The 13,313-nt window shown below is 38.1% G+C and overlaps 1 protein-coding gene across 1 annotated transcript; it reads left to right on the top strand.

Annotated features, from left to right (window-relative positions):
* The first annotated feature begins 19 nt into the window (after positions 1-19).
* Positions 20-12,180, top strand: LOC136250648 (NADH-ubiquinone oxidoreductase 49 kDa subunit-like). The gene is made up of 14 exons (XM_066042875.1): positions 20-177; positions 2,949-3,067; positions 5,134-5,318; positions 5,365-5,485; positions 8,612-8,724; positions 9,769-9,843; positions 9,918-9,995; positions 10,120-10,325; positions 11,312-11,363; positions 11,411-11,488; positions 11,534-11,629; positions 11,695-11,778; positions 11,828-11,885; positions 11,977-12,180. Exons 1-14 carry the CDS (start codon positions 86-88, stop codon positions 12,012-12,014), a joined length of 1,395 nt encoding a protein of 464 aa, XP_065898947.1. The 5' UTR covers positions 20-85; the 3' UTR covers positions 12,015-12,180.
* Positions 12,181-13,313: the final 1,133 nt, after the last annotated feature.

Raw genomic sequence — 13,313 nt, 5'->3', positions numbered from 1 at the left:
GCGCATCCTTACAGTTTCGGCTCGCGCTAATGACCGTACGAATAGCAATGGACTTTTAATTAACGCCCGGTAGTACGAGTACGCTATGCTTAGGAGTTTATCTCGGTGCTTAAGGACGCCTCTTACTCGGCGAGGACTCGGTCCACTCATTAATGTGCCTGTAGCTCATTATGCCGGGTAAGTTTAGACCTTGTTTGAAACGTGTCTCTGTTTATAGTCTCCCGTTGCCAGACTAGATCACTGAAAAATTGGTCTGGCTACGCGAGACTACCTGTTTATCTGTCATCCATGCATTTCTGACACCGTGATGTTAGTCCCAGAAGAGACATACAATATTTTAGTGCCTGCTTGATTAATATGACTGTTTTCATATGTTTAATAGCAGTCTTTGAAACGAATCCTAGACTGAACATTAAGGGACACTACTATTTATAATAAAATGTCATGTTGATAACCGTTGTAATTAGGTTACTTCTCAATTTTTTAAGTGTCAGTAGTATGCTGTAGATTGAAATAATGGTGCCCTCACAATTGCAAGTGTGATATAGAGGATATGCATGCTATATTATTCGAACGAAAAATGATCAGCGGCGCGGCGCTTCCAAAAAAAGTTGACGGTGAACGACTATCGAAGATTTACGAAAATTCCATATAAAAGTACTGGGTAGTGAATGCGGCTCGAAGTATAACTCGCCTTTTAAGCTACAAGCAGGCTTTCTGTTGTCGTGAACGATTACCACAAGGCCACGAAAAACTCATATAAAAGTATGGGCAGTGAATGAATGTTCGAACTGGAACTCGCCACTAAAGCCACGGGCCTGCTTCTCGCAGGATGTACTACTTCTTAGGCAGAAGGATATGTCACTTAGTAAGAATTGCTCGTAACTGATCTACCGTCCATGTAATGAATCGATTCGCATTCCGTTCACCGTCATGACGTATGAAAAAATCACGTGTTCATTAGAATGTATTCGGCAGTGCATATCCTCTATTGTATTAAATCTGTAACACAGCAAATCATAACATATTGCTCATAGCCATGATATTTCAAGTTACTTTTTAAGCATCACAAAGTAAGAAACACTCACCATACAGTAGATTACATTTCTGTTTAAAAACTGCTTCACGTATGTGCTGCTTTAATGCACACAGTTTCAAATGCAATCCTTCGTGGAGCTACTTTTATAGTGAAAATCGTAGTCTGGACATCATAGTCAGCAACTTGTTCATACTGTTAATCTTTTTTATGCAGACTATGATTTTCACTATAAAAGTAGCTCCATGAAGGATTGCATTTGAAACTGTGTATTAAAGCAGCGCATGCGTGAAGCAGTTTTTAAATGGAAATGCAATCTGCTGTATGGGGAGTGTTCCTTACTTTGTGATACTTAAAATGTATCATGGCTATAGCAATATGTTATGATTTGCTGTGTTGCAAGTGTGGCACCTCTTGACTGCAAGCAATTTTGTGTCAGTGTCAAACTGTTCAATGCTCTATAGACTCATCACAAAATAAAATGGCCGTATTACTTTGTACAGGGAGGTATTGGACAGGATAACATTTCACTATGATAGGGTTTATGAATTTAACAAGTTGATGTTGTGCTACTTCTTAAAACCAGGCGCTATGCAGCTAGCTAACTCATTCGGAATTAACCAACTATGTATCAATTAATGTAATTTCAGATTTCATAATTTGTGAAATTTTTATAATTCTTCAATTGTGTTGCTATCCATTGCTAAGAAAGCTAATTTGTGAAATTTTTGTAATTCTTCAATTACGTTGCTATGCATTGGTAAGGAAGCATTTGTTACACAAACTACTTTTAACAACATGTTACGTACAGAAGTATCTTTTAAACTGTTTTATACTAAAATGTTTTCACATACGTAGGGGACATGCCCACTTTCAACAACTCGAAGGGCTGGTAGTCTATGAGGCCTGCACCTTTGTTTTTCAGTTGCTAAATGCCTGTATAACTTGGAGGGAAGGTAATTCACAAAGTCTAAGGAGAATCGTCTCACCCGTATTTCAGGCTGCTGAAAAGAAACCACCTCAGAGCAAAGTTTACTCATGCGGAAGTTTAATACAGACTTCAGTTTGCTTTTACTTCTTACATGCAAGCTGCTTTTACCATTTATGGTTTTGCTCACATGGGTGTGTACGGGCAAACATAGATAGGTAGGTACACACACACACACACACACACACACACACACACACACACACACACACACACACACACACACACACACACACACACACACACACACACACACACACACACACACACACACACACACACACACACACACACGCACACACACACACGCACACACACACTTGTGTTGTCTCGTCTTGACACTGCCCGTTTGGGTCATGTGGTCCTCCACCACAGTGGAAGAAACAAGAACTTGTTGCCACACTGGTGGAATACAATTCTTTAGGTGGACTTTCAGCGCCCCAGTACTCTTCATCCATCGATGACAACGTTGGCATTGAACAGCTCCATGCTGTTTAAAGATGGACTTAACTCGTTCTGTTACGAGAACACGCACACACACGCACACACACACACACACACACACACACACACACACACATACTTTTATGAAAACAATTTCAATAAACCAGACATGCGCCCACAACCAGCTGAAGGTCAGCTGTTTAAAAAGCACAGCATTGCAAATGAAGAACAACAGGAGAAATGCCTCTGCAATCAATCCAGTCACCACAGAAAATATAGATAATTCCCATTCACAAATGTAGGGAAGCCATTGTGCTACCATGAATTGACACATTGGGTTGTCTGTTTTTGTGTTGTCACAATATATATTATCTCTTGACTCCATGTATTACAAAACTATGACAATATTCGTTTTAATTGCTAATTAAATGCCAAAGTCTGTAAAATCCCTGCAATAGCAATAACTGTTTGTTTGCACAGCTGGGGAGGCCAAGACACAGCTAAAGAACTTAAGAGATTACAGCTACCTGGTGAACTAGGGGAATACACTGGTAATGTGATGTACCCTGATGAATACTCTGCACAACGAGAAGTGGATGGTTAGTTGAATATTGTATTACAGTACTGTACAAGCCATGTCCATGATAATACCACATTTTATACTTTCATAAATACAGCTGATTATCCAGGATTATCAGAAACTGGAGCATCTTTTCTCAATAAATGTGCCTACAATGTTTCTACACTATTGAATGATTTGGGTGAATGCTTCCCACAAATTAATTACCAAGGTCACAGGCTAAAATGACTCTAAATATGAACCATATTAACTATCATTGGTTTCACCCCCTTGTAGATCCATACAGTATGGTATTAGGAAAAATACCCCCTTGTAGATCCATACAGTATGGTATTAGGAAAAATACCTAATACCTTTTATCAAACAGTACGGTAGTACTGTTTAACTAGGGATCACCCAAAAGTGATGCGCATTGCCAATATTTCCATCTTTAAAAATCGTCCTAGAGAAATATTATGCAACAAAAATCACCTTTGTGGAATAATATTAGTCCATCGAACATCAAATACAGTATTGAAAACAAGAAGACTCTTACCGGTGACCAGATAAAGATATTTTTTTAAATTGCCAAAACTCTAAATTTAGTCTGCTTCACTGCCTGACCACTTTCGCAAGCCTAGAAGCCAAACAAAGAAGCGCATGGCCACCATTTTATACCACAATGGCAAACTGACCAGTGAGATGTGCCATTTGGGGTTCTGATGAGTGTAGACCCTCTGCACCTTGTCTTTTCTTTTATCTTAAATCAGGCTGTTTGTCTTCTTCATCCAACGAAACCATATCGAGGCATTAATTTTCCATATCAATACGTTCTTTCAGCAGCATATTTAGACTCCACAGAATTTCAGAACTAGATTTCAGCAGCGTTTCAGTCCTGGAGCTACTGTAAGAGGTATACTAGCTAGATATCCAACTTCGCAATTGGGATCCTGTTTGAGATAAGTTCGCGACTACACCCATCAAATGATAAAGATCTACTGTAGGTGGACTAATAATGATAGAGTACAGAGACCGTGCACACCTCTTAACAATCTAACTATTTGCTTAGTAGTCAACAGGATGACCTCACCCCTTTTTGGTCTAGCTAGCTGCACACTCCTTGGCTGATTTGCGATACTCTAATACAATAGTCACTCTAATACAACAGTCATGTGTGATATTCTAATAGAACAGTCACAAGTTACATTGTATCTAGCTGTGCTACAACAAAAAAATAAACAAACTAGTATTTTTTTTAAAATACAGTAGGGATCTATGCAATACAGAGTAGTGAAACAAAAGACAAATGATGGTATTACAGCATAGCTCAGTGGGAATGGCACATTGGCCGATATGTTCAATGCCAAAGTAGACTTCCCACCGAGCTACAGGTGTATACTGTAATACCATCATTCATCTCTTGTTTCACTACTTTTTATTGCTGTAGATTTTTTTAAATTAAGAATTTTTTAAAATATATTTTACAAAACATGGATAAGCTTTGATTTACCACATTGGGCTGGTAGACATTGTTTTGTTAGTAAAAGTTATCTTTTATAATGGATGTACCACAAAGTAAGGTTTGAAGTATCCCAAAAAGGCCATTGTGAATACTTCAATACACATACAGTAGTTCTGCACTTGTCCGCAGCATAAACTTGTTTGGGGCTTGACTTCATGTATTGCCACTACTATATTAAATTCAGTATTTGGCATTTTTAGAAAACTGCATTGGTATCTGAAATATACCTTGATTAAGTGCAAATACCTTGATTAATTACTAATACCTAAAAAATCTGTACCTCCCAACCCCTACGCTCTTGTACTCAATTGCGGCATCTTATTCATGTTTCTATGCAAATATCGCTCATGAAAGCAAAGCCAATGTTTGGTTTTTGTTTGATCAATACAGTGAACCATGAGCAATGCCACAGGTTACCAATTGCTTATATTAGGTATAGCTCGCCACGATTTTCTACCCTAGATAGCCTCAGTTAGCCTCCAAACATCAGAAACATTATTTTAATAATTAACTCTGTAAACTGATGTTTTCATCTTTGTATAATATTTGTGTTGCTGTACATGTACTTTGTCGTATCCATCCAGTCACTCTACCAGAAAAGAAGGTTAGCAATTGGTCTGTGAACTTTGGCCCTCAACATCCTGCTGCACACGGTGTGCTGAGACTTGTCCTGGAGTTAAGTGGAGAAGTAATCGAGAGAATTGACGCTCACATTGGACTGCTACATAGAGGTACTGAAAAACTGATCGAGTACAAAACTTATGTGCAGGTACATATATGCTAACTGGGAGTTTGTTTTTTAATAATTATTTTAGGCACTACCATATTTTGACCGACTGGATTATGTGTCAATGATGTGCAATGAACAGTGCTACTCTTTAGCTGTAGAGCAACTATTGGGAATTACTGTACCTGAAAGAGCACAGTATATTAGAGGTATTTACAAGATTGTGGTTAAAATATACTGTGTATGTGTATATGCATCATGCAAACATTATTTACAAGTACACAAAAAATTTGGAATTCTCAACTAGAGTAGGGACCATAGCATATCGATAAAAAGTACTGAGGGATATAACACTTCTTATTGTTTTACTGTGATTTAATATCGTGCACTACTCCAGCTAGTTTCAGTACTTTTTATCGATGTGCTATGGTCCCTACTCTAGTTGAAAATTCCAATTTTTTCTGTGTACTTGTATTCAAAAGGGCTACCGTGAAGATACAAAACGATTAAGCTACAGGTGTAGTCTGTGAAAGCATAAGTCCTGCCAAGTCATTACATAGGCAAGTGCATGGGGTTTGAATAGTGAGATTTAGACTACTGAAATCAGCGGATATTGTTGTTTTGTGAAGTGTTGTACTGAGATGCTACTTGGCTACTTTAAAAGGGAGCTTTCTTTAGACATAATACAGTATGTGGATATTTCTAACTACTGTACATAAGAATGTCAAGTTGCGTCTTCAGCTGGTACAGTAGATTGCCTATAATTCCTCTTCACTGCACTACCGCTGGCAAAGTAAGCTGTAGTTATCAAATGGGATAGACACACATTCATTAACTGCATGACTATATAACTGTATATAACAACAAAAAAACAACATGTAAACATCAAACTTATTTTTACAGTATTTCCATACCAGAAATCATAAAAAGTCTTGCATAGTAAATCTTCAGATTTTTTCCTTTCTTGCTTTGCTATATACAGTAGGCCTGTGCGATAATCGAAAATTTTCCAGTATCATGCTTAGTAATATTATCGCGATAACAATAATCCATAAACATTAATGACAATAATGCTCATGTGAGCTAGTATTAATGCACGTGTTCACTGTTCACTGACAAATGGCTGATGGCATGTATATCGATGAAACCCTAGAGGATAACGAAGATGTTGAAATTGTAGAAGAGCATGCTGATGATGGGTATTTGCTGCTAGAGAAAACGAAAAGCCTTGTTTGGAAACACTTTGGCTTCAAAGCAAAGGACGTCCAATTTGTGGAGAAGGACGAGCAGAAAGAACGACAGTGTATTGTACGCTTTGTAAGAATCCTCTATCCTACAAATAGAACACAACAAATTTGATGGTTCATTTGCAGTATCACCACAAAGTGGGAGTTCAAAGAAGTTAGAAAGTAGGTAGAAGCACAGGAGAAAGAAAAGGCAAATACACGTTCTGGTATGCCTGGAGTGTCACTACAACCTGGTCAGTGCACTATTGAACATTCATTTGAGCTAATGGAAAACCATGACAAATTCAATTTGCTACTGTATCATCACAAAGGACATGCTCCTAATCAATACAGTTATTGATAGTGGATTCCGATACATGTTAAGCAAGTTTTAACCAAGATACACTCCACCTGGTAGGACTGCTTTTGCTAGGAACTATATTCTGGCTATGTATGAGCATGAAAAGGCAAAGGTTAGTAGTGTGCTATTATCAGATATGCTCGCAATAACCACTGATGGATGGACATCAAGGTCTAACTGCAGTTATGTTAGCCTTACTGTGTACTATATAAACAAGGATTGGGAGATGAGCTGCCACTTGCTGGAAACTGCTGAAATAGTGACTGACCACACAGCTCCCAACTTAGCAGCAGGTTTGAAGGATGCCCTTGAATGTTGGAAGCTACTGTTAGGGAAGCTACAGTATCTGCTGCTGTCACTGATAATATTTGTGTTGCACTTGAGAATTTGGATGTTGAGCAAATTGGTTGTTTTTCCCACACCATTCAGTTGAGTTTCCAGAAGGCAATGGACTTGCCAGAGATGTCAAAGCTATATAGGTAGAACCAAAAGGTTGATGAGTCACTTTAACCATTCATGCAAATCAAGCTATGTTCTGCATAGTATGCAATGAGACCTGAAGCATGATGAACAGTGCTTGATTCAGAGTATTCCAATGAGATGGAACTCTACCTTTTAAATGATAGAAAGAATTTTGAAACAGCAGCAGCCTATTTTCGCAGCACTGATTGAAATACACAAATCTGATTTGATGCCCAGTGATGCTGAAATCACAGCAATGGAAGCTTTTATCTCTGTCATAAAGCCCATACAGTAGTTGCATCACAAAAGTGATTTGTCGGAAGAAATGGGTAACCCTTTCTGGGGTTTGGCCACTAATGTACAAGCTTACCGTTAAGCACCTTGTAGAGTCATTGTGTGATAGCAAATTGACGAAGCAAATGAAAAGGGTATTGTTGACTGATCTTCAAAGTAGATACACAGATTTATCTGTGGGGGAAATTTTGCACAAGGCTTGCTTTTTACATCCAAGGTTTAAATCTTTTAGTTTTTTGTCAGAAGAAACCGAACAGAGTGTTATGCTAGCGATCAAAGAGGAAGTAATAGTTATTGGAAACCTAGCTGCTACTGAGGAAGAAAGAAATGAAAGTGAATCAGAAAAGCCTGCCCCATAGAAGGAGAAAGAGTAAGTTTATGTCATTATTAGAGGATGTGTGGGGATCAGAAGCGAGAGCTAATCCTGAAGAAGGAAGTTAAAATGTACTTGTGCATTGACAGTGATCCAGAGCAAAAGCCACTGTTGTGATGGAAGTAATATTCTAGTCTATTTCCTGTCTTGTAAAAACTTGCACGGAAGTATCTCTGTGTCCCAGCAACTTCAGTTTAAAGCTGCTGGTGATGTGATCAACTCCAAACAATCCTGTTTACTTTCAGAGCGCTTGTGTTTTTGGACCAAAACCTGAAATAAGTTTTAGTACTTACTGTTAAGTCTCAAATTCATTATACATGATTAAAACTTTGTAGTACAGTTGTGTGTATCACTGTGTATGTGTATTGCGTACAATATGTTTCAATATGAAATACAGAAATAGCACCTTTGCTCAGTTTGGCTGCACTTGTGAAAAACTATAGAATTTAAACATGTGTATTGTGCATATGAAGTGTTGGGTGCATGGTACAATTATTGTAGTACCCATTATCGTGATAATCGCAATAATCTGCTTTATTATCGCAATAATAGTTTACCCATTATCGCACAGACAAGAATATGCAGAACATTTGCTAACTTTTTCATATTTTTATTGAAGTGATGTTTGCTGAGATCACGAGGATACTGAACCACCTTATGGCAGTCGCTACACACATATTGGATGTTGGTGCTAACACTCCATTCCTGTGGTTGTTTGAAGAAAGAGAAAAGGTAAACAATACATGTGTGTTTGTGCGTGTGTTTATATGCTAGATTGGTTGTTAATGTATATTTTTAATAATGCCTTCTTTTTGAACTTGACATACAGTATGCATATGAATAATTTTGTGGATGGACAATGACTTATGATGTTTTTAATCTCAGTTTTACTGGATTGCAGTGATGCCTCCATCATATAGAGTTAACCCTATGTTAGAGTTAAAGCACCGCCGCGCATGCATACGGAAAATACAGTACAAGGGGGTGTGTCGAGAGGCTAATACAGCACGAGGTGAAGCCGAATGCTGTATTTGCCTCAAGACACCCCCTGAGTAATTTTTCATACACACAAGCAAGGCCTTTAAGTGTTATATTGTACTTGCTGGTTGCGTCTAGCTCGAAGCGATTTTCTCTAGTACTCAAACCGCTACGATTTTCAGTGATAAGGATATCAGTAAGTGTTCATATAATCTATTTATAGTCGTAGAACAAACTAATAGGATTGGTTTGGCGATTTACATGTACAATGTCACGCACGTGATAAATCATGCTGTCTTATGTCTTAGTGGAGTCATGTTTAAAAGCTTCGTGATCAGACAATCAGTAGGTGTTTATACAATCTATTCCTAGCTGTAGAACAAACTCGTATGATTAGTTTGGCTGGTTTTCGCTATTTACAGTGTGTTGTTTACGTAACATTCCTTAAATAAATTCTCCGCTTAACTGTACTGTATTTGCCCAATTAAGCATATAACTGTACTGTATGACTCGTACAGTACAGTTATGCAGCTGATTAGTACTGTATGGATAATACGATACGTGGCATCGCTTTGATCCTCCCACGCAAAGTACAATATAAATGGATAGTATAACTAGATAATACACAAATTGACATCACTTAAGTACCTGTACATACAGCATACTGGCTTGTGCTGCATATGTAAATATGTTGGTAAATTAAAGTGATCATTTTTTTGCATGTTAGAGTTTGTGCAGTTTAAATGTTTTGGTGACTGTTTGTGTACAAGATATTTATTATTACATATTAATTGTTAGATGATGGAGTTTTATGAGCGTGTGTCTGGAGCCAGGCTACATGCAGCTTATGTCAGACCTGGAGGAGTTGCACAGGTTAATATTGTGTGAATAACTACATATCAATGCATTGTGTGGTACTGTATGACAATATGTTATATTTGTATTAGGACCTGCCTCTTGGACTGATGGATGACATTTATGAGTTCATCAAACAGTTTGGTGCTAGACTTGATGAAACAGAAGAAGTGAGAACTAGCTTTTTGTACTTGTGGGGTTTGTTCCTTTTGTTTAATGCTTGTGCTTCTGTGTTATTGCTGCATAAAAATGTACATGCAGATTCTAGGCAGTGTTCTTGTTCCCTTACTGCAGTTGATTACACATAACCGCATATGGAAACAGAGAACAGTTGACATTGGAATAATAACTGCCCAGCAAGCCATGGACTGGGGCTTTAGTGGTGTTGTTCTCAGAGGTTCAGGGATTAGATGGGACTTGCGAAAAGTGCAGCCTTATGATGCATATGACAAAATGGACTTTGATGTACCAATTGGAAAACATGGTGATTGCTACGATAGGTGAGTTTAAAGATAGGGAACTTTACAGACGTTAGACATTTAGACATTAGTACAGAGTAGGTAAATTATCAGTAATTCAAATCCTTTTTTTGTTAAGTTTTTTATATGGATGGAAGTCTGACACAAGTTAAATATGGCACAAATTGTTGCCAGGCCTTCAGTACCTCTAAAATTTTCAGTCCTGCAACTTTTGGAAGGGTAGGACATGTGCCATGTCTCTGTATACTGATGACTGACAAGAGAATCGGCTACACCAGAAAATTGTTTGCATGAGCCTAATACTGTACATAGATCCTGTATTAGAAGATGTTGATAGAGAAAATCACCAGAAATCTTAGGAATTTAGGTTTCTTTTTCTAAGAATCTTGTGAGGCAAAACAGAGTTGTTATGGAGACATAAGATTTACAGTAATAACAGGTGATGTCATGGATGGATTGTACTATGACCAGGTACAAGAAATACTACTTCGTATTCAGCTAGTTCCTGAGTGAACATGTACCCCAATCAAGTACTGAAATGCAAAATGGCAATTCCACTTTAGTTTCAGCAATGTTCCACCCATTACATACGGTCAGTATGATTGATGCACCTGTACAATTAATCCGGTCACATGATGGACATGAAAACACTAAAGCCATCACGCGTTACCGCAAGTCAACACCTAAGTGATAGTGGAGACCGAAATAGAACACAGAGGTGGACAAAGGTAAGTCCATGATGCATACATTGTAGCTACAGTACTGTAGTTGGCAAAGAGGCACATCTCAGGTCAAAACAACATTGAACAGTGAAGAAATAAAGTCATAACTTATTAGTTAGGTAGTTAGTAGAAATTGCTCCCTGCTGAAGCTGTCATGCAGGAAAAGCGAAGTTTTTGCATGATATTTTTGGACAAGAAGTCCCAAACTTCCACGATCCCTCTATATGGTACTACGTACTACATGTATATGATATGGAGTAATTTAGTTGCTTGTATTGTTTGCAGGTATTTGTGCCGTGTAGAGGAAATGCGTCAAAGCTTAAGAATAATTCATCAGGTAAATATTATGACTCATATGTTGCTACCATGACACTTGATATTTAGTGTTTGAATGACATGCCCGAGGGAGAAATAAAAGTGGATGACCCTAAAATATCTCCTCCAAAACGTGCTGAAATGAAGGTACATAATGTCTGTCAATGTTTGAAATATAATTGGTTCTAATAGGAATCAATGGAAGCACTCATAAACCATTTCAAACTGTTTACTGAAGGATACCAAGTTCCTCCTGGTGGTGTTTATACTGCCATTGAAGCACCCAAGGTAAACATGGCTGCTCACATGGTATCTGTAAACATAAGTATGGTGATACTTGTGCATTTTTCTAGGGCGAGTTTGGTGTCTATCTAGTAGCTGATGGAACATCCAGACCATATCGGTGTAAGATAAGAGCTCCAGGATTTTATCACTTGGTTAGACTCTGATGATAGTAAAGTGTACATGCATAGTATGTTGCTACAGGCTGGCATAGAAAAGATTACCAAAGGACACATGTTGGCTGATCTGGTTGCAATAATAGGTTGGTGCAAAAGTATGCAATGCTGTAGTTGACTCATGATACGTTGTGAATTGTTGGTCACAGTTTGTTACCTTTTTTGTTCCTCATGCAGGGACTCTTGACCTTGTGTTTGGTGAAGTGGATCGTTGATATAAGAACAGTAACCAACTATATAGTTACACATATTGTTCCTTGCCTTGGTGTAAAGATTTTATGTATGTACATAATAGTATGTTTGTTATGTTCCAAATACTGTGGAATTGTTCTCTGAAATGTACACATGCAAAATCATTATTTGAGTACAGTGCTAGTTTTATTCCTCTAATAAAGCATAATATACCTACTGCAAAGTATGCAGTGAAGTTTCACAGGCATTTAGAAGGAGAATTTGAGATAAAAAGGAGCAAGGCTTTATGAATGGATAGTATGTATTTTATTTTATTTTTTGAATGAAGAGCTTTAACTGTGTCTATTCTTCTTGTCAAAATTCCATTACGCATACAAAGCCATAAAAGATTGTACACAGACAGGAGTTAGGTTTAAAGGAATATGCCAATTGTTGACAAATTTGTGGATTTCCTGAATTTCATTCAAGTTAAATGTCATGGTTTTTTAGCAGACACTGCATATGCCAGTATGACCCCTATGACAACAGTTATGTGTCCACTGTTTTTGTTGGTTTTAAGTCATACCTCACAAAGGCGAACATGCTGTCTCACCTTTGCAACCATGTACAACAATGTGGGTGCAAAGTACTAATGTTATACTCTTTGATCCACCTATATGCACTGGGATAATCAGGGCCGCCCAGAGAAATTAAGGGGCCCAGGGCAAAGAGTTAAAGTGGGGCCCTTCACCCAAGCTGTAAGTTGAAGACCAAAAAAAGAAAAAAAAAAGGTCACAACCTGCTGACAATGACAATAACTACCCATCACCAACCATATCTCCTTATCTATAAGCTTGCTACACTGCTCCTCTGAAGAATACTGTGACTGCTCTATTAGAGTATTTAGATCTGACTGTTCTATTAGAGTATATTGATCTTTTAAACAGGTATTCAGGGGGCCCTTCATGGGGCCCCTTTCAGGCTGGGGCCCAGGGAAAAATTTCCCAGTTGCCCCCCCCCCTGTGGGCGGCCCTGGGGATAATAACAGTGATGTCACAACAGACAACCCTTACTACAGTGTACATGTAGCATTATGACTTATCTTGCTTATAGGTCTAGTAGTCAACAGATTCAGCCTACGTTCACCAAATCTTACAGTATTATACAACCTTCTTACAAATCTTCAATCATTGTGGGATGCCAAAACAAATCTCCCACCTTGTTATGGTCCTTAGCCCGTAAAGATGGTTGCCCTTACATGATTAAAATGACATCACCATTGTGAATGCTATAATTATTATCTATGCTGGGATAGATGTAATGTATATTCACATCTACTAGTG

Source organism: Dysidea avara, chromosome 3, assembly GCF_963678975.1.
Source record: "Dysidea avara chromosome 3, odDysAvar1.4, whole genome shotgun sequence".
Taxonomy (NCBI): Eukaryota; Metazoa; Porifera; class Demospongiae; order Dictyoceratida; family Dysideidae; genus Dysidea; species Dysidea avara.
Note: the sequence above shows the minus strand (reverse complement) of the source record. Positions and strands in the feature narration are given on the sequence as shown.